Source organism: Hirsutella rhossiliensis (genome assembly GCF_020360975.1).
Source record: "Hirsutella rhossiliensis strain HR02 chromosome Unknown scaffold00007, whole genome shotgun sequence".
NCBI lineage: Eukaryota > Fungi > Ascomycota > Sordariomycetes > Hypocreales > Ophiocordycipitaceae > Hirsutella > Hirsutella rhossiliensis.
Genome location: NW_025408673.1, coordinates 1,681,509 through 1,705,917, shown reverse-complemented (window position 1 = coordinate 1,705,917; position 24,409 = coordinate 1,681,509). Strand labels below are relative to the sequence as shown.

The 24,409-nt window shown below is 61.2% G+C and overlaps 6 protein-coding genes across 6 annotated transcripts; 4 read left to right on the top strand and 2 right to left on the bottom strand.

The window, feature by feature from the left end:
* Window positions 1-260: 260 nt before the first annotated feature.
* On the bottom strand, window positions 261-2,000 carry HRG_06914 (the record flags this gene model as incomplete). Its single annotated transcript, XM_044865385.1, has 1 exon — window positions 261-2,000. One exon carries the CDS (start codon window positions 1,998-2,000, stop codon window positions 261-263), a length of 1,740 nt encoding a protein of 579 aa, XP_044719347.1.
* Window positions 2,001-2,890: 890 nt separating this feature from the next.
* HRG_06913 (uncharacterized protein) lies at window positions 2,891-3,217 on the top strand (the record flags this gene model as incomplete). Its single annotated transcript, XM_044865384.1, has 1 exon — window positions 2,891-3,217. One exon carries the CDS (start codon window positions 2,891-2,893, stop codon window positions 3,215-3,217), a length of 327 nt encoding a protein of 108 aa, XP_044719346.1.
* A 3,348-nt stretch (window positions 3,218-6,565) lies between these two features.
* On the top strand, window positions 6,566-8,165 carry HRG_06912 (uncharacterized protein; the record flags this gene model as incomplete). Its single annotated transcript, XM_044865383.1, has 5 exons — window positions 6,566-6,650; window positions 6,710-6,766; window positions 6,923-6,985; window positions 7,079-7,306; window positions 7,546-8,165. 5 exons carry the CDS (start codon window positions 6,566-6,568, stop codon window positions 8,163-8,165), a joined length of 1,053 nt encoding a protein of 350 aa, XP_044719345.1.
* A 1,163-nt stretch (window positions 8,166-9,328) lies between these two features.
* Window positions 9,329-10,321, bottom strand: HRG_06911 (ahpC/TSA antioxidant enzyme domain-containing protein; the record flags this gene model as incomplete). The annotated part of the gene is made up of 2 exons (XM_044865382.1): window positions 9,329-9,843; window positions 9,943-10,321. The coding sequence occupies 2 exons, from the start codon at window positions 10,319-10,321 to the stop codon at window positions 9,329-9,331; spliced, it is 894 nt and encodes a 297-aa protein (XP_044719344.1).
* A 1,411-nt stretch (window positions 10,322-11,732) lies between these two features.
* Window positions 11,733-12,848, top strand: HRG_06910 (uncharacterized protein; the record flags this gene model as incomplete). Its single annotated transcript, XM_044865381.1, has 1 exon — window positions 11,733-12,848. The coding sequence occupies one exon, from the start codon at window positions 11,733-11,735 to the stop codon at window positions 12,846-12,848; it is 1,116 nt and encodes a 371-aa protein (XP_044719343.1).
* Window positions 12,849-18,085: 5,237 nt separating this feature from the next.
* HRG_06909 (cid1 family poly A polymerase domain-containing protein) lies at window positions 18,086-22,216 on the top strand (the record flags this gene model as incomplete). The annotated part of the gene is made up of 5 exons (XM_044865380.1): window positions 18,086-19,124; window positions 19,204-19,275; window positions 19,342-19,560; window positions 19,641-20,365; window positions 20,414-22,216. The coding sequence occupies 5 exons, from the start codon at window positions 18,086-18,088 to the stop codon at window positions 22,214-22,216; spliced, it is 3,858 nt and encodes a 1,285-aa protein (XP_044719342.1).
* Window positions 22,217-24,409: the final 2,193 nt, after the last annotated feature.

The following is a 24,409-nucleotide window of genomic DNA, read 5'->3' as shown; positions in this document are numbered from 1 at the left end:
ACGAGATTACCGTGATGGCAGGGATCGTTCCGTAGGATGAAGGATACATAGTTACAGTTGCACTGACGGCACCAGACACCGCCGTGATGCGGGCTGCTCCTCTTGATGCCGGCAAAGAAGAGAGGATGGCGAGGTTTATGACTGAAGAACCGGTGGGTGGGATGGCTCGCGAGCAAGGCACCATGCGTCGCGATATCGACACGAGTGTGTCCAAGGGTAGAGGACCAGAAGTGCATACGAGACTCCAGGAATGGGGGGAGTCAATGCTTGTCATCTGCCGGGCTGACGTGAATCTCCCAGAGCCCGGCCCAGTCTTTGGGAAACGAGTCTTTGCGCTCCGGGCTGACCCACACACCGTACTCGTCGTGCGTCGGCTTCTCAGCCAGCAAGCCGGTGGCAGCGGCGCGGGAGCCAAGGGCATCGAGGAAGGCGGCGGACACATCGACGTACTGGCGCAGGGCGTCACGGGCGTCGAGGGTGGTGCGGGTAGCCCAGCGGAGGAGCAGGGGCTCGATCAGCGGGGCGTCGGAGACGCTGGGGTGCGCGACGCCGAGGCTGGTGAGGAACCAGGCAGCGCCCCGGCCGCCGGGAAGTACGTCGCGGGTGCGGGCGAGGACGGCGCGGGCCAGGTCGCGGACCGTGGCAAAGTGCGGGCGGCCGTGGAAGAGGCTGTGGGCGCGGGACCAGGCGTCGGAGTGGATGATGAGCAGGGGTGCCGAGACGTTGTTGTTGAGCGGGCCGCTCGACTTGCCCGGGTCGAGGACTATGCCGCCGCTCGGGGCGAGGTTTGCGTCGTGTCGGCCCAGGGCCTGCAAGGCGCCGGTTGCGCCGTACGAGTGGCCGGCGATGACGAGGTGGCCGAGGTCCAGCCGGGCCTTCCACAGGGGCAGCGACGAGCCCTCTGCGCGCGAGTTGGCGGCGTGGATGCGCGCGCCGTGGCCGTCGTCGAGCCTGCGCAGAAGGGCGACGGCCTCTGCGATTTCGGCGGTGCGGAAGGCGAGCTGGTGTTTCTTGAAGGCGGCGAGCTCGTCGTCGGCCGAGGCGGACGGGTTGGCGGTGACGACGTCGGCGACGCTAAAGTGGACGAGGCGGCGGTCGGGCTTTTGGCCGCCGGGTTTGATGAGGCTGCCTGGACAGCTGCCGTCGCGGTGCTCGAGGGCGGCGACGACGTAGCCCCTGCTTGCGAGCTGGGCGAGGTAGTGCGTGTAGTCTGTGCGCGAGCTGGCCATGCCATGCGAGAAGACGACGACGGGGAGCCTGTCGGTCCCATTACCACCACTCTCATCAGGCAGCTGCAGCAGGGGGCCGTCGACGTCGGCGGGGATGCGCAGGGAGCCGGCGACGGCCCACAGCACGACGGTCAAGAGGGCGCGAAAGGGCGCATAGTCGAAATGTGCGAGCCGCGCGTAGCCGGCGGCGGTGAGGCCGATGGGGCGGTCGAGCCAGAAATGCTGCCGCCGCCGCCGGGAGGAGCGCTTCGTCGACGCGGCGGCGACGGGGTAGTAGAGCGTCACGAGGACCGTCTCGAGCTCAAAGGCGCGACGGGCCGGGTCGAGGCGGAAGCGCACGTCTGCGCCTGCGTCGGTGACGGTGCGCGGCGCCGACGACGCGGGGACTTCGACGTCGATGGCGCCGACGCGGTGGGGGCCTGAGTACGAGGCTGGGAGCCGGGTGGCGAGCAGGGGCTGGCCGCGCAAGAGGCGGACGAGGGCGTATAGAAAGAAGATGACCGGGGGGAGGAGGAGGAGACGGCGTCGGGAGAAGTAGCGGCGGCGGCGGCGATGATGGTGATGGGGCCGCGGGGCGAGGCATAGGGCCCTCAGGGCGGAGGCAACGCGGTGCGGGAGGGTGCGGCGCGGCTGGAGCCATCTCGGCCTTGCCTGTGGACGGGAGGTGGCCGTGGCGAGGGGCGAGTCGGGGGCATAGGCGTCGTCGCCGTCGAGGGATGAGTCGGAGTGGGCGTCGAGGGAGTCGAGTTCGAGGTCCGAGTCTGGCGACATTTCTTGTGACTCTTCTTGTGATTCTTATTGTGACTCTTGCTGATGAAATCCAACTCCGTCATGCGTGTCCCGGGGGAAGTGTGCCCTCGCTGGTGATGTGAGTTGAGTGGTCAAGGATGGAGGTCGAGCGGTGACGCGCAGCGGCGCTTGGTGATGACGATGACTGTGGGGCTGGCACCGCTAGACAAAGGCCGTCCATATTCTTGCCTACGAATGCGAATAGAATCCCGTCTTGCAGTCATCCTTAGCGGCGGCCTGGCGTACAATCCCCCCAAGGCCATCCAACAAGTAGTCACAGTCCGCCGATGACGAGGACGGGGCCCGTCATGAATCATTCGCCACCGGGGCCTCCTTTACTGCCGCGACCTACCCTGCGGCTGCGGTGATGAATCACAGCAACACCATCCGCTCTGCTTGACCGAACGGTGAGAACCATCGATCACATCATGATCAATCTACAGCTAAGTGGTTGAGAAGCCTGGCCGCGGCTTGGGCAGTAGGCCGTCGTCCCGAGAGAGCACCAAGACGCGTGACGGGCACGTCGACGACGACGCCAGAATCTCCTCGTCACTCGGGCTGCACCGCATCCTCCGAGACCGCCTCGAGCCCATTCACCGGCCACTGCGCACCGCTCCACCAAACACCCGTCGCCAGCCTTGGTGTCACCTCGCACGCACCCTGGACCCCTTCCGAACGGTCTCGCACCACCGCAGAGCCTCGGGTCTCGAGGTCGCATATAAACCTCCCCACGATGCTCGTCCCACGCGTCTGTCCGCACCCAGGCCGCTTACCTCGTTCTGTTCCCTCCAAGATCTTGCCGTAAAGGCCCGCTCATCCATCCGTGCTAACTTGTTCGACTCGTCCACACCGCTCCCCCGCGGAAAAGCATCATGAGTGCCAGTCAGGGCGACAAAGATCCCCGCGCCGACTGGGCGAAAAACATCCGCCGAGAACCCGAGTGGAAATGGTGTCCCAAGTTCGCCCACGGATGGTACGACTTCGTCTACTACGACGAATGCCCCAAGTGCAATTCAACCGAGCCGCCCATGAAGAACAAGAAAAAGGCCAGTGCCCCAGTAGCCACCAACTGGCACTGGTGTCCCACTGAGGACCACGGATGGTACGAGGGCATCACAGGACGCGGCTTCTACAGGGTGTGCGAAAAGTGCCTCGCCGAGTTGACGGCTAGTGGCTCTGGAGGAAACACGGCCTCGTAGACCTCGAGGCTGCAACGGGTGAGTCAACAAGCCAACGCCTGCCGCCTTCAACCTATCGAGACATGTGAAGCCTGACGGATACAAGACACGGCACTGGGCCGGGCCTCCTGTCAACCCTCGCCAACAGATGCATCCTGCAGGGACGCAAATGTCCATGTGCGGCCAGAGTCTTGTATGCATGCCCTTGCATGCCCGCATGTCTGTATGCACCGGACCTTGGACTGCCATCCCTCCCACTTATCACGGACAGGTCGAGTGGGTCGTGGGCGATTTAGAGGCCGGCATGGCGCTTTGCAAATCAAGGGGCAAACGGGGACAATGGAAAACGCAGACAAGATGGACAGCCGGCGCGGCGATGGATCTGGAGAGGACGTCTCTCTCCCCGGCTTGACTGTAGACGTTCATTGCAAGGTTTCCTTTGATTCTCTCATCACTGGGCGAGACCAGTTTCCCCAATCGCCTGTGCCGACGTGGCGCCTCTGTGCAAGCTATTGCGAGTCAGCCTTTCCCGATACGGGTAGCCAGGCGGCCCGCTCGTCATGGCGCCGTCCTCAGCGCCGCCGACGAGGCGCTTTGGAGTGAGACCTCGCCCGCGCAACGAACCTTGCCTTGGTGGGAGCGCCCCCTCGCATTACCTGTCGACACGTGAATGTCTTGAGAAGGCGGGGTCTCCCGTTCTCGACTCGACGGCAGTGCCCGAGATGATGAGAACGCATCGCTACAGTACTTGCTGTTGTCGACGGCGCGTCGCGATGCGGCAACGACGGTGCGATCCATGTAGCTGCATGCATGAAATAGGCGCGACAGAGATGCGTAGATGGGGGTTTGGCGTCATATGACATGCAACGGACGACTCGGTCCAAGAACATCCGGCTCTGCATTCATCGTGCAGCCAGGAAGCATCCATGTGCAGCCCTCGTTCGCCGTGCGCCAAGTAAGTGCTCATCATGGAACAGCCAGGGGCACCGTACCGTGCAGCGGGTGTTCTGCCACGCCGTGCGACACGAGGTGCAACGTCAAAAAAAGTCTCGTGGGCCGGGGCTTTGGCGATTGGCGGCTTCGTCGGGGTCTTGTCTCGACGAGGGCTGTCTGAGCTTGCAAGCAAGCCTCTCGCCTCCATTGCCGATTCATGTCTCGCCCGTGATCCAGGGGTGCGGGAGAATGCACCAAGGCGTCGGCACGGCGACTCTGGCGACGATAGGTAGAAGACGAGGCGCTATCACAGCCCAACGGGAGACGTTTGTTGAAATTTGAGACGACACCCTGACGAGAAGCCACAGGGGCGGCGAGGGCTGCTGAGTGGATAGACGACGGAGGCATGACGTCCTGGTGCAGCAGACAGTGCGCGCGAGGCCTTGGTCGTGGCGGATTGCTTGACGCTGAAGAACGAAGTGCTACTGGCGGTTGGCACAAGGCCTGGAGGCAGTGAAAGGGGCTTCCCGTCGTTGGGGGGGGCTCTTGGGGCCACGCCACCAAGACTCTCCGTACAGTGCCGGCTACTGTACCCGAGCACCGAGCTATTCCTGTGGGAGTACTCCGTACCCCGTTGGGAGATGGAATGAGCGAGGTAGCGCACAGTGCGCCAATCTCCGCCCGTTTAATTGCACGCGGGGAACGAGTCCGACCAGGCAGGTGCGGTGGCACTCTCGAGCACACGTCCTGTGTCCTGTCACGAGAGGTGAGGCTCAGGGTCGCAGTGGCGCCGGGGTCCGGGCCTGCAGCCAGTCGGGAGGATGATGGCTTGGACGTTGGATGGTTGGGTGCCCAAGAATGAACGGAAGAGACATTCGGGTCCAGATGGGACGTGATTTTGCTGTACTGTACTCCGTACCGTACACTGTACCGCACCTCACAGTACAAATGGAGTGACATCAGGCAAGACATTGCAAACAGGCTAAAACGCGGAACGCTTCCTCCGACAGCGGGTACTGTGCCCGCGGTCCAGAGTATTAGCTGCTGTACTGCGAGCTCGTCGCCTAGGGAGCCCCGAGAGAAAAGCGACCCGGGGCAAAGTCCTCGCATACCACCCGACCAGTACCTGGAACAAGTCACGGATGTGCTGACAAGAGATGGACGAGGCCTGAACAAACGTCAGGACACAGTGTGCGCTCGGCAAGCCGGCGCTTCTGCAGCAACCAACCACAGCCGATGTCTACTTGGGGGCTAGTGCCGTGCGACCAAGTACTCTGGAGCTCATGTTTGTACTGCAGCACCTAAATTACAGTGAGTGCTGTGCATACTGCACAGCGCCTGGACGTCTCAGGCACATCGGCAATCTAATTACTACTCTTCCAGGCATCCGTGCTGGAGCGAGGGCATCTAGGCAGGCGACAGTAATGGGGAAAGGGGCGGCAAAGATGGAGGTACTGTACAAGGTGTTTCTCACATGGAACAGAGCACGCTGAGGCCACTGTAGGTGTCTGCAAGATACCACAGTACAGTGGGCACCTCAGGCATGCGCTGCGGCTGACCATCACCACCACCACCACCCGCTAGTACAGTAGGCACCCAGGCTGAATGCCAAATACGGGGGATAAATATAAAATTTAGTTACAGTACGATGTCCCACGTAAGAGAGGGAAAAAAGCTTGCCCTGGGCACTGGCTGCTGGCCACCGCAGTCTCAGTACAGGAGGCACTGTAACTTATGTACTCTCCTTTCCACTGGCTCCACTCCACCTCCCTCCCACCCTGGAAATTTCTCCTCCCCACCCCCCCGTTCTCGACAACCACGATCCCGCCTCGGTCCTTGGATTTTCTCCTCGCCCAAATTCCTCTCCCTCACTCTCTCGCACCTCCAGTGGGTTTGCGCAGCTCCCCGTTTTTTGTTTTCCTTCGACTGACTCCTCGCTCGCCCTCCGATACCCTCGTGTGTGTTTGCCCGCCGCTCTCTTTCCTATCTTTGCGCGGCACCGGCGTTTCGCTTCGCATTTGATTCCCATTGTCTTTTTTTTTCTCCACACGGCACACGGCGCTCGCCCACCTCGCCTTGCCTCTCACGCCGGCTCGTCCGCCACGCAGTGCGCCTTGTTGCAGGTAAACGAAAGGTCAGTTCTCTTGCTCTCTGACGATGTTCATCCTCCCGGCCGCCACCCGACAATCTCCCCGTCGTCTCTCACGCACCTGTCACGCAACTCGATGTGACGTTTCATTTGCCCTCGTTAAAGATGGCCATGGTGCATCTTCGCCGTCTTGGCTCGACCGCCATCGTTATGCACTCCTCCCCTGTCGACCGCTGCCCCGTCCTCCCTCTCAATTCTTCCGATGCTGACTTCGGCCTCCACTAGCCACCTTTACTGCTTTCCTCGTGCCCATCATTGCGCCTCCCGTCGAGCGGCCCTCGAGAACCATGTCCTACTACGACAACCCTCAGTGGTCTGGCCCGGCCCAGAATAATTGGGAGCACCAGGGTGCCGCTGCCCCTGCTCGCACCGGTATTTGCGCCTTGTCGATGCTTGCTCTCGGTCTCTCGACTGACCCAGGCCCTTCTTAGCTGGTGCCAGCGGACCCCAGCCCCAAGACGATTACGCCTTCTCGTATCAATTTGACGGTACGTACGTCCCAACATGCTCAGGCCCGGCATGACGAAACACTCTTACTACAAACGCCCCAACATCAATCACCTCGCTTCACCCGGAGAGGGCGCGCACGTCGCCACTGCGACTCCTCTTCTGTCCGCAACGCAGGCTGACATTTCCTCTTGCAGAGGTTGATCGCGCCTACGAGAACCTGCAAAAGTCGGGCAAGGGCTATGGAATGGGCGGACGCCGTGAGTCACCAAAGGCCGCCTGTTCACCTACCGCGTCGACTTGGACTCGGAGCGCAATTGCTGACGAGTCGAACCCGATTCGCTTCCGACCAGACTCTCGAGCCTCTCACGGTGGCGGCCCCCGCTCTCACGCCATCAACAACTTCGACGACGTCCGCGGCGCCCAGGGACCGAACCTCCACAACTTTTACGCCTCCCAGCGCCATCAGCCTTCGCGGGGCACCAACGAGGCAGAGCAGTTCATGCAGACCAAGAGAAGGATGGCGGCCCAGCGGGAACGAGAGCTGCGTAACCGACACACGGAGCAGCAATACCAACGAAGTAGGCCACCCTCTGCAGTATAGCACCTCGTGTGGCGAACAAGGATACCCCAAATAGAAAACAAAGACAAGAACTGGCCGGTCGTGGGCGCGGTCAAAGGCGACGAGCTGTCTGCCGCCTTCACTTCACGTTGTCCATGCAGACCTGTGTTGGCCTCGGAGCTGCTTGGTGCAGTGCAGCTGCATGCGTGTGCGCCGCTGGACATGATGAGCATGAGCTAACCCTTCTCTCCTGCGTAGATGACTTGGCTGAGGCGCCCCAGCACGGCAACAAGCACATGTCTGAGGAGGAGACGCGCGAGCTCATCGCCCGTCAGCGCAGCGCCCTCTACGGAGAAGGGCCCTTTGCCGACAAGAGTAGCTACGTGGACGAGTCGGGCAACATCCGATCCGGCGCTCCCCGCCCCAGCGGCCCCTCGAGCATCCGCGGCCCCTCGCCTCTGACCTTTGACGGCGTTGGTCGAACCCCCTCGGTTGCGGATGCCGGAACACCCGCCTCTGCCAGTGACCACAACAACGCCCCGGCCATCCCCAGCCCGCGCCCGCAAAGCACGACCAGCCCTCAGACTGCCGGGCCCACCAACAAGGTTTTCGACAACGCCATGGGCCTGCAGAGCCGCACGAGCACCTCGAGCCCAACTGGTGCATCTCCTCCTCGAGACCTGGCCCCGGGGTCCAAGCCTGGCCCGTCCGGGGCAACGGTCGCGCCAATCGGCACCCGCCCCTCCGGCACGCCGTCGACAGCTACATCCGGGAAGCGCTCCACCACGCCCCTTGCTTCGCCCGGCGGCTGGGGACGCGGCAACGGTGTCTGGGGCCAGTCCTCTGGCCTCGGCGCCCAAGCCAGCGTGTGGGGGTAACGCCATGGAGCCGCCGCACCAGGCGAGTGGCAGAGGGGATGCTAAGAGTGACGTTCTGCATTCGGAACGGCGCTAGGAATCCTAGTGTCGACGACATGGGGTGTACGATTGTGACGATCGACACGGGATTGAATGCTGTCCACAAATTCTTTCCCTCCTCTCCCCCCCCCGGCTGTTTCTCATTTATTTGGAGGGTTGATGTTTTTTCTGATGCGTCTTGCCTGCAACGACGCTTTTGCGGCATTTTCGTGCGACTGCGAGGAAGGAAATTGCGAAAAGTAAGGGGTCAAGGGAAGGACCGCTTTCTACACACCAGAACTCGGAATCGGCTGGGATATTGTTGGGCACAGGCAAAACGATGCACGCGGGCAGTCTTTCCTGCTCCGGCACGGTGTTGACAGGGACCGGCGTTGCCTCTTTGCCACGTCACGGCGCATGTCATTGTTCGGGCGTCGAATTGCATATGAGAACGGATGGGGTGTTGAGAATGCGCGGGGCGCGGGAGAAGCGACCCTCTGGCAACGGGCGCCAGGCGGCGATGAGCCCAGCGAGGACGGAAGCTGGCAGGAGCATGGGAGTTCAGATTGGGACGACCGACACTACACCAGGCAGCATTTCTGGGAGTGATGCATCGCGCACAGGGACGGGCTTGGGCTATTTATGACGGCGAAACCGTTGGGGAACCGGCGACTTGATTTCAGGGCGGAGTACGAAGTGCTTCGGAGCAAGGGTTCATCACACCAAAGCAGCGGGAAAACAGACCACCAAAAAAAGGAACACAAATGAGGGCTACGGGGTTTGACTTTGCTTGCACGCTTCTATTGCCGAGGCGAAGCGGTAGGGGAGTCTGGTCTTGGGAGCCTTTTTCTTAATGCCGTCGTCTTTCGGATCGCTGGAGTTACTTTGATCTTTTGGTGGAGGCAATCAAGTAGGGAGCACGGATAATGAGATTGGCTTGCGAAGGACTGGCTGCGTGTCGGTGATGGCGTCGTCGTAAGCACATGACGCGAACTGACAGATGCGGCGAGCGAATCTATGGTATCTATCATTTGGCCAAGTACGCTCGTGTATCGAATTAATGTACAGGCGCTTGTAGGCAGATCCGCCAGGTGCCGACTTCTGGCCAGATGTAGGGGGAGACACACGACCGGACGGACGTCACGTCACATGCACAGCAGTCGAGCCGCCTCGTCAAGATCCATGGCATCGTCGGCCCTCTGCGCCTTGCCGCCCCAAACGACGGTGCCCCGACCGTCGACGGCAAACGCGCCGGCCTCCTGCCACTTGTTACCGAGGACGTTGGAAGCGTCGTCGTCGTCCCCATCTCCTCCGCCGCCCGCCGCCCCCGGCACAGCCCTCGTGGGCCCGCGATCGCTCTGGACGGTGCCGCGGCGCTGGACGGCCTCTGCCACCTTTTCGCCGAGCCAGCCCTTTTCACGCCAGCCCTGGACCTGGGTGGTGGGGTTGAAGAGATACCAGACGCCGCCGGTGCCGAGCCCCCACGCGGCGTAGACGGCGCGGTCCTCGTCGATGACGACGCGGACGTTCCAGGCGCCGCCGAGCATGTCGATCCACTTGCGGGTGGCTTGCGGGGAGGAGTGGGAGACGGCGATGCAGGTCATGGTGGAGGAGTGGCGGTTTGCGAGGGTGCGGAGGTTGAGGAAGGTTTTTTGGGCGACTGCATGGTGTGTCAGTTGGTGTGAGAGGCAAAAACAGGAGGAGACGAGAGGGAACGGAGAAGAGGGCCAGATATGGGTCGAGAGAGTGAGATGCTTACAAGCACAACCGACACACCGCAGGAAGACGACGAGGACTCGGCGGCCCCCGCCAAACTCGAGCTGGCGGTCGCGGTCGCGCGGAGCCACGTCGCCAATCTGCGGCACGCGCGCAACAGCAACGGGGGGGGGCGGAGGCGCAAGCCAGGGGTGGACTGTCAGCGGCAGCGACTTGAGGGACATCCAGCTCGTCCAGCCAGCGCCGGAGTCGCTGTCGTCGACAGCGCCGTCGCCAGCAGCGGCGCCATCAGTGCGGCGCTTGGTAAGCTTTGCGGGCTGGCGGGTGTCTGCAGAAGGGCCGGTCAGGGAGGAGAAGTCGAGGGCGTTGCTGGAGAGGCCGACTTTTTTGAGGGCTATTTTGGTGGTTATGCTGGAGAACATGGTGGTGGTTGGGTGGAGATCCCGGGACGAGGGAGACGCATAATCAAAAAGGGAAAGGAGGAGAAGAAGGAAGAAAGAAATGAAAGCCGGCGTGGGGTGGCGGCGGCGGCGGCGGCGGCGAGAGAGGCCTGAGACGGGGGCTGTTAGAGCCCCTGAACGCTCTTGGACCCTTGGGGGTGCGTCGCGTTGGGCTTCCGGTTTGAAAGGGGGGTTTGTTTGGGACGAGGCTGAGAGTTGAGGTCAGAGGAGGGGCGGCAAAATATGGGGCTCAGAAGGGGCTTCCGATTGGTGTGGGAGGAACTTGGTGTCAGCCTTGCGGCTCCCGAAGATGGCCCGACGACGACCTCTCACATTGAATCATCACTCTTTTACCAACTGAGCTGGAAGACTTCCTCACCCACGCTCGCATCAGTACCGTCACGAACCTGCGGGCCCAAACCAACTTGCGGAGCCACGGGAGAGCTCGAAAGCCTGCGCAGAGATAAAAGGCATCGTGTGCGAGGTCCTGTCGAGACTTGGTGTTTTCGAAGGGAGAGCCTTTGCGGCAGACAGCGATACCCTCCCCAAACGTCCAGGGATACGCTACCTCTCCAAGTGGCTGTGCTTCCTACGACCAAGATATACATTCTTCCCTCCAGTCAGCCGGGATCGGCGCCTCCATGGCCTCTCCTTCTCCCGTCAACTTTGATCGGGCTAGCGGAACATGCAGCCGGGAAGCTTCGTGCGCGGAATGCTCGCCGGCTAGCCCCTTTTGCGAGACATTCTCCTCATGCGGCAAAGGGGACGGCATGATCGAACGGCTGGCCTTGAGTCTTGTGATGCCGACTAGCAGAGTCTGGTCGTCCGCTGGGTATAACGATGCTTTGCGAGTGCATTTCGCGATTCGGGTACAGCATCCTCGCCATCGGGAGACCAGGCGAGATGAAAGCTTGATTCAGCTGGGCATTTGCTTCTTCGGCCTTGACGACGACTCGCCGGAGAGTCTTCTCCTATAAACTCAACCATGGGCGGCGCGAGAAGCTACTGAGCTGCTATTTGCCACAATGAATGCTAGCCTTTGCCTCTGCTGGAAATTACGAGAACAAGATGGCTCATGCGTGCTTACTGGGATGCATGCCTGGCGTTGAGATTGAGCAACCAACTTATAAAGGCGCCGAGGCAGAGAAAGCTCGCTCTCGGGGTGGCAACTCATCGAGGGTCCAGCCCTTTCGGAGATGGCCAAACGTCTTTATCCAACCCTCGATTCGCTCGTTGCATGCGACCTGAGCAACTCCAAGCTGAAAGTAGGCCTTGGCCTTCTGTCCCTGCCCTGTTCTGCCTTTTCTCATATTCCACCCCCGGTCCATCCACGTCAGCCAGCTACGGGCACATTAACGACGACGGGCATCGCGGGCGATCCGCGTCTGGCAACATGCACGCCTTCAGATATGCAATGGCGACGATTTCGCTGCTGTACGTAGCCGCCCACGGCCGTCCAACGCGTCAGTTCGACCAGACGGGCTCGACCTGGTACGAGGCCGTTCAAGAAATCATCCAAAGCAAATGCGGCGTCGAATTTGAAGACTACAAACACGGACACTCGCCCAACGTGACGCAGAAGACCCGTGTCAGCGTCCTCATCAACTGCATCCTCACTCAAATGAGCGACTTCTACAAGGTCAACATGGCGGCCAGCTCCATCGTGCTCGGCTCGGCACCCATGATCCTCCAGTCGCTGGGGAGCACGACGGCCGAGACAGCCTTACTCGGCCTCCGGAGGCCCATCTTGTCCTTTTTGCTGGCCACCGGGAGCCCCGCGGTGACGACGGTCAAGGGGAGCGAGTTCATCGAGATGCTGGCGCGCTTCGTCCGCGGGGGCGAGACGCGCAACCTGGGCATGCCCGGCTTCCACTGGAGCGGGATTCACATGGGACTGCGGCCCGTCGTCAGCCTTTCCGAGTACCTCCTTGTCGGGGTGGCGGCCACCAACGTCGTGCTGGAGGCGCATCGGCTCGGCACCCGCGCCATCGTCGTCTTCGTGCCCACGACGACCTGGCTCCCCTCGCTGTGGACGCTCATTGCTGTCCTCATCCACGGCGGCGGCACCATAGCGCTGCACCTCCGGGTCAGGGTGTACAAGCCACCACCACCGCCGGGCCCGGCCGCGGGGGGCTTCGCGTCGTGGGTGCCCGACGAGCTAATCCCGTCGGCCTTCCAGCGGCCGAGCCGCATGGCGTGGCGGCGGGAGCACGTGGCCTACTACGCGCTGAGCTGGTTCCTGAGCATCTGCACGGTGGCGCACGTCGTCTTCGGCACGCTCATCTTCTCGAGCCTGCTCTTCTTCAGCGTCCGCGACGCGACAAAGGTGGTGGCGCGGTACGCGGCCAGCGCCATCATATGCAGGGCCGTGGTGCGCTTCGAGCTGGCGGGGCTGACCGAGGCGACGACGTACGGCGACGACGGGCCTCCGCCGGAGAGCACAGAAGCTCTGGACGAGGAGGTGACGATGTCGTTGGACGAGGCCAAAGACAGTAGAGGCAATGGGTAACCGGCGACGGTGCCGGGCCAATGGGGTCCACGGAGGATGGACGCCGATAAGTGGATACAACTTTCCTTGTCAATTGGGCTTGTTTCTCAAACACGTACTTTGCATGGGCTCGTTGGTTACGAGGCCGATAGAGATTGTACCGGTACAGACTTGGAAGCGGGCTGTATAGACTACCAGGCCACGGGCGTTGGAGGGTCACATTTAGGGCTTCAGGAAACAAGGCAAAGTGATTGCAAGTTCATCACGGTACACATTTTTCTTTCTTTTTTATGAGTGGATGTCTGTGCGTTTGCTAGGCAAGTCCTGACCCGGCGTCGAGGGGGCATATAGCAGCCGAGTTGGTGGGAGCGAGCCATTGGCTCCAATACTGGATTCGACTGTTGCTCACAGGCGGAACGGAACTGTTGTCGACACCACAAAACACACGCCAAGTATCCGGATTACGGGACTGTACGGCCGTCCTGTACGAAAATGTGCCAAGTAACGATGGTCGTTAGTTGGACGACGGGGTGCGAGTGGCGCTTGATCGGACGACTCAGGCTGCGAGACGAGCGAGACGCGACGACGCTATTGAATCACTCGGTCAGCATAGGCGCAGCCAGTGATCCAGCCGGGGAGTCATCACGCAGCCTCACGGAGGATGGCGGGGGCAAAGGAAGCGTCAGCAGCAGGCACAGGAGTGATATTCTTACATACGCGACTGACGGAACCGGGGGTTGGACGTCGGAGATGGAATCAAGGGCGTCTCTCTTTGGCCCAACTGAACTTGTACGCCTCGATGGGGATCAAGCGGCATTGGATGGTTTTGATTCTTATAGGCCATGTTTCCTTTTGGGGACGAGAACGACGTCGCGAGATGGCTAACAGGAACCTGGCCAGGCGTGGCGCCAGGAGCCCTCAGCCCGCCGCTAAGGATGCCGGCTTCTGCTCTCGGCCCCTCGCAGCGAGGTGCCGCGATTTATGTTGGTATGTAATTGCGGAACAGCGATATAATAATAGACTAGACGGCCGTCGTCGGGGCTGGGCTTGGCTTTCAATAGAGGGATGGATTGGATGGATGGGACGGATGGATTGGATGGATGCATAACTTAATCCGGGGCCCTTTGTTAGCCCTGCGCATGCACAGCACGGCACAGTACTTTGTCCGACGTGAGTCGCGTGGACAAGAGCCTGTTGTTGGTGGAAGACGGCCGTGTCTATCCGTGCCGTGCTGGGACATGCATGACTATGTGGGTTGTGGTCAGGTCATCCAGGTAAATATCCGTAATTACGGATACTCGGTACAAGGCATAACGTGAGAAGCTCCATGTGCTGTATGTAAACCGACAGCTACGTCAGGTTTATTCTTTATCCTCGCGCGTCCTGGCTGTTGCTCGCTGCTCCGTGTGGATCGGCACTGGAGCGGGCAAGATGAGGGGATGCTCCACGATCTGCCCCATGCAGTCCATCTTCTAGATAGATGTACGGATACATCCCACCTGCACTGCCTACACTTGCCTACACTGAAATTCTTGAATGGACACTGCAGTACCCAAGGGGTGAAGAGGCGGCCGGCAGTCGGCACGGGAAGAGTGTCCATCTACGCAACTGATTCACAAGACGGAAAAGGACATGCTCAACTCACCCCACGCAAGGACCGAGGGCTCAAAACCTGGGACGACGGGAATATATTACTGCTATTCACTGTACATGCTAATCCGTACTCCGTGATACAAGGCAAATAAGGGGCGCGGCTCGGATGCGACAGCGGCAGGGACCGGGGGTCGAGACGAAGTACATGCCGTGACTGAGAACAGAGGAGAGGGAAAAGCAACGCGAATGGGCCAATGTGCGAGGACCAGGCAGGCAGTGTGTTCCACGACGCGCCCATGTACCGGCATATCCCAGCCGCCGGTCCAGCGGGCATGCATGAGGCTGAAGGCTAGATGGGATGAAACGGCCATCTATCTGCGGTTGATGAAAACAGCCAACGCCTCTCGACTCGTCGGCGGCGAGACGACGGAGGGTTTCACCAGCGCTTTCCTGACTTGACTAAAAAAAGACCAGTCACCGACTGGAATATGACGTCGAGGTCCGGGGGGAGGGGGCAAAACAAGGACCCCCTTTTCGTCACGGTGAACCAAAGGTCGGCAGCCTCGCGCGCCAGACGGGCCAAGATGGCGCATAAGGCGCGTGTCCTTTCATGTCCTTTCATATCCTTTTTCATGTCCTTTCATGTCCTTTCATTATCCTCGGCGACGGGCCGGGGGGCCTTTTGTGGTGGGCGTTCGGAACGGTGGAAAGACAGCGTGGGCATGCGTGGCGGCACGAGTCAATCGTCTTTATTTGTGCCAGCAGACTAAGGAAGGTGTGCATGGAAGCTGGAAGACTGAACTCCGTACTCTGTATGCGCAAGCTTGTCATTAGTTAGACTCGTTACCCAATTAGTACTCACGGCAAAGCGAAGAAATGGGGCATTTCTTGAAGAATGAAAAGGGGGGGGGGATTTGCCAGCCAATTTCCATAGCGCCCTGTACCTGTACCTGCTTGCTCAGTACTAGCCTACCCACCTGAGGTACCAGTTTGCACCCGCCGAGGCTAGTGCCAGCACAGTTCGTAGGTACCTGAACACAGTGCCGCGGCGGAGAAACAGCGAGGCACTCGGCTTTTACCAAGTACGGCCGCCGACTCAGGAGACCTCCTTGTCCAGTACCTGCCATGTACCTCGGAGTCCCCTTGCTGGGGTCCGAGTAGTGCAATGCTGAGCCCAAGAGTACTTGGGAGATACTCCGCCCGTGCGGTGCGCAAGAAATGCCCCCACGTCATTCACCGCATTCCTGCCACGGGCAAGCACGCATTGCGCAACCGACGACTCTCGCTGCCGACTCTCGCTGCGCTTCGTCAGTCAGTGCCTTACTCATTCATTCATGACCAGCAGTGTGTTTCTCAGTCAGGGCCAGCGGGTCCCGGCGCTGCGGTTCGTCCATCCCTTAGCGGCGGCTGCATCACGTAGTGTACAGTACCTACCCACTCGCCAGGGCCAGGTACCGTAAGGTATTCCTGGCAGGCAGGCAGGTAGGCAGGTACCTTAGGTAGGTAGGTAGGCAGGGACGCAGCAGTCCAGCGAACTACCTAACGTCCAGTGCAGCCACGGCCGCGCCAACTTTGAGGGACTCTCGCCTTCGATAGTCGCGGACAACAAGACACCTGCCGTTGGCGAGCGGAGGGCGTCGAGCCCGTGACACTTCAGTGCTAGCTCAATGCGAGCATTCGGCTCTCTCCCAGCCATCGTCACGTGTCTAAAACCGAAGCAAGTCCTGTCCTTGCCTTGCCCAGGGGGGGGGGCTAAGCGGCCTGTTGCTTGAGACCTCCCAATACGGATACTGTACCGTGAGTACTTGACTCGACGCAAGGTGGTAGGTAGGTACCCGCCTACAAGTATCCGTACTGTACCTTAGCCTTTGACCCCTATTCCCCTATTGCTCGGGGACGGGCGAGCTGAGGCTCTTGTCGCTCTTGTTGAGCGCCGCCGGCACTCTGCGACGGCACGGACAATCGATAAGAGCCCGTCCTGCTTGCTGGGACGGGAGACGAGTGCAGGCTTGGCAGGTACAGGCCTGCTCTGTAACTTATCGCCACGACCCCTTTCAGCAGGCATCACGAGCCGCTGCCTGCTTTCCCCTACATACATACTTAACCTACCTCCTTAACTACCTACCGTAGGCGTGTAGAGTCCGCATGGCGCCACTTGCCGGCGGCTGGACGGCGCGGCCGATATCCGAAGCCCAAGGCACGGAGAACAAAGGCAGCATTACGCGCCCAACTCAACCGCCTCAAAGCACAGAAAACTATTAGCCACCACGACCTAGTACTACGTACTAGGTAATTAGGGTGTAGGTACCCGCACGCTCGTGGGATACATAGCGCGCTGCGTCGAGGGCGTAGGTATACAGTGCCCGGCGCCCTGTTTGCCGTCCGGTGTTCCGGCCACCCGCCAAAGACTGTGCTGTAGTGGATAGACGCCCGCGCGATGCTGCTAGCCTTGCCGGCCCCCAAGAGCATTGCCGTGTCGTGCCCACTCAGGCCTGGCCCGCTCGGGAAAAGCAGTGGCAAGCCAGTGTGCCGTAGTCCTGTAAGGTTGGTATGCCTACAGTGCCGCTTCCCGAGACACTGTACGGATACCCGCGTCCCCTCGATCCAGGCACGGGCTAGCAGGCACCGGCGGCGCCCTCTGTTGGGCGCTGTGGTGCCTGGCCCTCGCTCCCTGGCCCTCGCTCCCCGGCCTGCTTCTCCAGCAAATGCGGCAGCCCAAGGGAAAAGACATGCAGCGTTACTTTGCTGCCATTGGTGGCACGGCATTTCGACACTCCTCCTGGCCAGACAGTTGCCTCGCCCTGACATATTGCAAGTACCTACGGATACGCACGCACCGCCTCTCCCTCCCCCATTCTCTCTCTCTCTCTCACTCTCTCTCGCACTCTCCCTCGCACGCAACTCTCTCACCCACGCGCGCACGCTCTCTCGCAACCCACTTTCTCTCTTTCTCCCTCGTTTTCTCGCCTCCCTCTCCGGTGCCGCCACCAAGCCCCCTCCCCACACTCCGGCCGTGTCTTTCCTGGTCATCGACAACACGAGGCTGGTGGCTCGCCCATTCATCCTCTTCCCGCCCACACAGGTTATTCGTGGAACCGTGCCAGTGTCCCCCCCCCTTTTTGACTTTGGCCGGTATCCCCCGTCCCTGTGACACCCCCGACCGATCTCCGTCGTCGCAGCGCCACCCCATCATTATCACGCAACTCGTTCGTTTCGTTCCTCTCGAAGCGCGCTGCCAGAGGAGCCGCTACTTGCACCTTGCTACGCTGCGCCCACGCACCTGTGTCCCATGTTCCGCGCCTCTGATCGACCTCGGCCGCTTTGCCTTGCTTGCAAGTCGCCAACCCGAGCCGCCTTTCCTCCCAACGCCCACGACGTGTGGGCAGCCGTGGCCGCCGACGCCTGCGAGTAGCTTCTCGCCCAAGTTCCGCCATTGCCGGCCACGACGAAGCCGCTCTCGCCTACCCGCTCCCTCTCGTCTCGCTTCGATACAAGAGCCCCTCAGTCCTCGCAACAAGGCCCTCCTCCCACTCCTCCACGCCGCCGCGACTCGATACGAATTTACATAACCAGTCCTCTCCACCTCCCGCTACCCGTCCCGCCCTCGTCGACGCTCCTGCTCTTCGTCCTCGCTCCCCCTCCCCCGCCCGAGGCCCTCCCGCCTCATGGACGCCCGGGCATCGACGTCTGAACCCCGGCATTCTTTTCACTCGAGCTCCTGGTCCACGGCCGCCACCTCGGCTGTCACCTCCCCGGCGTCCCTCATAGCCTCGGACGGCTCCCCGGACCCCGTTATTGCCCCCGCCCCCGCCGCCGCCTCCTTGGGCTCCCACCTCGACTTCCTGCCCTTCCTGTTCCCCCAGCAGTCCAACATCTACCACGCTCAGCTCCTCCACTACAACAAGCTTGTCTCGCCCAGCCGCGGAGGAGGTGGCCTTCAGACGCCGCCCCTCCCCCCCGTCGTGTCGGCCCCCCACGTCCACGCCGGGTCGAGGTCGCGATCCTCTAGCAAGGTGTCGCTCAAGGACGCCCAGGCCGGGAAGGCAGCCGCAGCTGGAGGCCATGGGAGCAGGTCACAAAACAACCAGGACAAGAGCCACCCGGTTATAGCATCCAAGGACCCTCCGCCCAGGATGCCTGCCAAGCAGCTCGCCGCCGAGTCGTCGACGAGCGTCTCGCAGCGTTCGACCGCCGCCGCCACCGCCGCCGCCTCAGCCCAGGGCCAGTCCCACTCGAGCTCGGTGCCCTCGACGCCCCACCAGCACGCCCGCCAGTTCTCGTTTGAATCCCGCGGCCCGTCCCCCCCCGTCCCAAACAGCCACTCGCCACGCTCGGCGTACTCGGAGACGAACAGCACCCTGCCCTCGCTGCGGCCCCTGCCACCGCGCTTTGGCGGATGCAAGTATGAGACGGCGCAGATGAACTCGAGGCGAAGAATACCCTACTCGGTGGGCAGCGACCGCTTGGAGAAGCTTGACCTGCGCAACGTCAAGAGCAAGTTGTCCGAGGACGAGGAGCGAAGGTTAAATACAGACGTGCGCGAGATTTTCGACCGCTTATTGCCCACCGACGCCGTCGAGGCCAACAGGAAGAAATTGGTCGGCAAGCTGGAGAGGATTTTCAACGTGGAATGGCCGGGTCACGACATACGGGTCCATCTTTTTGGTTCTTCGGGCAACTTGCTCTGCTCCGACGACTCTGACGGTACGCGCCCCCTTGCCCCTCCCGCATCAATGGCGCAGCATGCAAGACAAGAACATAGCTGACGACGCTGTTTCTCTAGTGGACATTTGCATCACCACCCCGTGGCACGAGCTGGAAGGCGTCTGCATGATAGCCAATCTCCTCGCCCGCCGTACGTACCCACGCCCCGATCCCACGGTCCCTCGCCGGTACGGTCCCGCTGACGATGCTCTCGCAGGTGGAATGGAAAAGGTGGTGTGCATATCGGCCGCCAAGGTGCCCATTGTCAAGATCTGGGACCCCGAGCTGGGCCTGGCCTGCGACATGAACGTCAACAATACCCTCGCTCTCGAGAACACCCGGATGGTGCGGACGTACGTCGAGGCTGACCCCCGCGTGCGGCAGCTCGCCATGATCATCAAGTATTGGACCCGGAGGAGGATCGTCAATGATGCTGGTAAGATATGCGGTGCTGCGCGACTCGCGTGACCGCCCCTCGGATACCTCTGGCGAGACTGGCGCTAATCGTCATGGCAGGTCTCGGTGGCACGTTGAGCTCGTACACGTGGATATGCCTCATCATTGCGTTTCTCCAGGTCCGGAGCCCCCCCGTGCTTCCCGCGCTGCACCGGCTTCCACACAAGCTTCCCAAGCCGGACGGGACTGTGAGCGACTTTGCCGACAATCTCAAGAAGATTCGGGGGTACGGAAGCAAGAACAAGTCGTCGGTGCCCGAGTTGTTATTCCAGTTCTTTCGCTTCTACGCGCACGAGTTCGACTACGACAAGCACGTCCTGTCCGTCCGGCAGGGAAAGCTAATCACCAAGGTAGACAAGAAGTGGAACTATCAGTTGAACAATCAGCTCTGCGTCGAAGAGCCCTTCAACGTGTCCCGAAATCTCGGTAATACCGCCGATGAATATGCCTTTCGGGGCCTGCATCTGGAGCTTCGAAGGGCGTTTGACCTCATCTCGGCCGCCAAGCTGAGCGAGGCGTGCGAGCAGTACGTCTACCCCAAGGAGGAGGAGAGGGTATGGACCCGCCCGGCACAGCAGTCTCGCCCGGTCCTGCTGCGCAGCTCCTCGCAAACGCACTCGACGCATTCGGGCCGAGGTGGTCGCGGCGCCTACAGGGGAGGGCGTCACAACGCCAACTTCCACCGGGGGGGCGGAGGAGGAGGGGGCGCTGCAGCAGGCGGCGGCTCCAGCAGGAGAGCGTCGTCGAGCGTGCCGACGTATGACAACGGCGTCTTCATGGCGCCCGTGAGCATGCAGCAGGACATGACGTGGTACCAGAACCCGCACTTCCAGTTTCAGTACGCGCAGCAGGATCTCATGACGCAGATGGCGTACCAGGAGAACATGCGCCAGCTGCAGCTCTTTGCGCAGTCCCCCGGCTTTCTCCAGCAGTCCCAGGCCATGGGTCATCAGCGGGTGCCGACAGGCACAGCGCCGGGCCAGCAGCCGTCGGACCGCGCCCGGACGAATTCCTTCGACAACATCCCAGTCGGCACCACGCTCCGACCCGATCTGTACGCCCTCTACAACATGAGCATCGGCCACGCGTTTTACCCGCAGGTGGCCGGCGTGGGCTACGGGACCTACCCGTCGTCTCCCGCCACCACGGGCGGGTCGGGCCAGGAGTTTCGCCGTTCGCTGCAACGGTCGACGGTCACGACCGACACCGGTGCCTCGGCGTCTAGCAGTTCGCTTAGGTCGCAATCTCAGCCAGCGTCGCGGTCGCCCTCGGCAGCCTACTCCCAAACCGCCTACCATCGCGGAAGCCAGACGCCGACGAGCGCTTCCGCCTACGCGCCCAAGAACGCCCACGGAGTACCCATCCCCAGCTTCATGCCGGACGACGCCGACTTTGACGAGACACCAAAGGCCGTCTCGGAGTCGCCCGAGTCGTCCGAGGACGACGGCAGGTCGGCAGGGTTCTTCCAGGCCCGGGAGTCCAGCCTCGCCGGGCATGCCCAGCCTCAACAGCAGCAGCAGCCGACGCCGCCGCCCCAAGGTCTCTCCAACGGTATTGCCTTTGGCGATCTCGCGGCCGCGTCCACCGGCCCCGGCAGGAGGAGGCTCTCCACGGACCAGCTCCCGCAGACCATCTTGGACAGGAGGATGAAGCGGGCGTCGAGGTCGCCGTCGCCCCTCGGACATATGCGTGCCTTTTCGGTCGGCACACCAGCAGCCTCGCTGCCATCTGCGGCGTCGCCATCCAACCATGGCAAGAACTCGTCCCGACCGCTTGTGGTCAATGGGTCTTGCCTCAAGGCAAGTGCCGTGTCGGGCCAGCGGCAAGCATCGAGGAGGGAGTCCCTGCAACCAGAGGAGAATCTGGTCGCCACTGCCGATCTCGACCAGGCGGCCTGGGTCAATGGCGGTTCTGACTCGATGTCGCTCACGGCCGAGGCGCCATCGATCCCCTCCCCGGGGTCAGCCGCCGAGCAGCTCCCCATGGTTGTCAACGGCAGCAGCACACCCTCCGTGGGGCCCCCCACATCGGACGACGCGTCTTTTCGCGAGCGAGTGGCCTTGATGGCCGCGCAGCACATCAGCCCTAAAGGCTATCAACAGGAAACGACGCCCAACGGCAGCCCTGCTCGCCTCTCGCCGTCGGCGAGGCAGCGCTGGATGTCACGGCAGCCCCAGAACGGCGTGATTGCCCCTCTGGACCTCGCCATCGGCGACCAGCGCGCCAACAAGCCGACAGTCATCGACTCGGCCCACCTTTCTCCCGTGTACGAGGCCGGGGCATCGTCTCCCAACGCCGTTCGACAGAATGACGGCTTCTGGCTTCCGGCCAAGCCAGACGCGCGGAATGAAGGGCGCCCCGCCGACGCGGAGATTGACGAGGGGGCGCCGACGCCGACGGAGAGACGCATTGCAGTTTACGAAGACGACCGAGCGCAAAGGCCAGAAAAGGCCTCGGTGCCGGTCTCGAAGGCCATGAGCCCCCGCGTCAACGGACACGTACGGGGGGCCAAGAGCGAGAGCGACGGCGGCTGGCAAAAGGCCGGCAAGGGGAAGAAGAAGGCTGCCAACGCGGCTGGCCAGCAGGGGCACGCCGAACAGCCCCCGAAGCACGAGTCGGAGCGAAAGGGCGGCTGAGGTCGCACGCCAGAGAGGTCTGAGGTACGCGCGACACGGGCGCATGGAGAGCTCGGGGCGGGCGCGGGGGCCTCACGACGCTGCACGTCGACGACTCACCTGCCCTCGGATGACGTGATACGACTAGAAGCCTGAATTGTACGGCCATGGACGCGAGCGTGCCGTTTGTGAAGGTGACTTGGGAACGTATGAACCGTGTTGGATAGGCCAAGTGTTCGACACTTGGAAGACGCCTGTCAGACGAGAAAGGTCCGCGGAGGGGTGTTTGGACATGATGCAACGAGTCGGCTCCCGTGTCGAGTACGAAGTGGCATGTGTATGTATTACTTTGTGATGTGTGGCAGTCTGATGGTCAAGCTCGCAGCGGAAAGGATGGCCGTGGCCTGCGAGTGGCACGTACATTGGCAGGGATCAGGTTGCCGGAGTTTTGCATGGACATGTGCCGCATGCTGCATGGCGACAGGCAGGGCAGCAGTCCCTTTTTTTTGTTATTCTTCCACCGCCCAAGATTGGCCGGCGAAGGTTGAAAGCGGCATAGAAGGGTGGTTACGAAAAGCATGGACAGAGATATCACGAAACAAACAGAGCACAGGGGATATATATAGATGGCGAGTTGACTTGTTTTTGAGGTGATTTGCAGATTTGGGGCGCGGGTGTCGATCCGGCATGCTCCGGTGTCTCTGGCTCGGTGCGATGCGAGACACGGCGGTTGAAGTCTGGTACGTATGGATGAGGACTCGAGGAGTCGTCGAAGAAGACGTTTGGGGGAAGCGGTCACGAGGGGCGTGGCTGTGCGAGCCTTGGTGGCTTGGGTGCCGCTGCGGCTGAAGTTGGGGGTTTGAGACATGGCTTGTGCACGTACGGAGGAGTAAGTTACTCGGTACAGTACAGTGGACAGCCACTACAGCCACTACAGCCACTACAGCCACTACAGCCACTACAGCCACTACAGCCACTACAGCCACTACATCCACTACAGCCACTACAGTACCTACAGAACAAATATGGAGAGAGAGAAAAGTGAGACTCGGAGAGAGAGGCGATGACGTGGTTGGTTTGGGCTGGCACGTGTTTGTTCCCCTGGAACTGCATGCTTAATGCCTTCAAGCCTTGCTTGTTTTGGGACACCGGGTGGGAAGAGGCATTCTTGGGGCCGACGTCGCGGCCCACATATGAAAGGTCCAGGGGCGGAAGAAGGAAGCAATGGTTCCAGGGCCATTGTGCCTCATTGAGAGACGGTGGCGAGTGTTGGTGGTGCTGGTGGTGCTGGTGGTGTTGGTGGTGTTGGTGTGTTGGTGCTGCAGCTGGAGGCGTTGGTCCCTTTTTTAGACGGACCATGCCCCCGGACCCCAGAGTCCCCATACTATTGACGTGTAGCGCAGAGGAACCAAGCGGCCCCCGGGGATCGAAGGTATGCAGGACGCAATGTACAGAGTACCTAGGTATTCGTAGACGGTTCTGCCGAGAGACACAAGCGGGGACTTCTTCTCTCGCCCTGGAGAGCCCTGGAGAGTACCGCTATTCGTACCTGGAACCCCCCCACTGTGGCCTCGGCGGAATGGAGCCCCTTGTGGCCCCACCTCGGGTGCCTCGTGGGAGGGCAGACTCGGGCAAACGCACTGCAACCTCCTCGTCTGCGCGTTTCGTGTGCAGTACATCTCTTGGACACGGATGCTTACTCGTCTTCTTTTTCTTCTTTTTCTTCTTCTTCTTCTTTCTCTCCTCTTCATCTCTTGTTTCCTGCTTGGGTAACTTGAGGAACCTACTAGGCAGGTTCTTCAGTATCGCACTGAAGAACTACAATAAATACCTTGGCACTAGTACCTCGTCAGGGCAAGGGTGCAAGTTGGGGGTACCTGTACCTGGCCCAGCCACCATGTGTCAGCACTAGCCCGCTCCGCTGAGGTTCCAGGACGTCTGGGCTGTACCCAAGGTACCTGATACCTGCATCGCTGACTCGACAGCAGCCCTCTCTCTCTCTCTCTCTCTCTCTCTCTCTCTCTCTCTCTCTCTCCTGGTCCTCGAGGCAGAGTCCAATCTCATCTCTTCGCTTCTGCAACCATCGCCGTCTCTTCTTCTCCTGCTTCGCAACCTCGCCCATCTCATCGGCCATATTTCTCCCCAACTGTCGCCTCTCAAGGTCCTGGGCCTGCTCCGCTCCCACACCCTCTTGGACATACGTCCGCCTCCCTC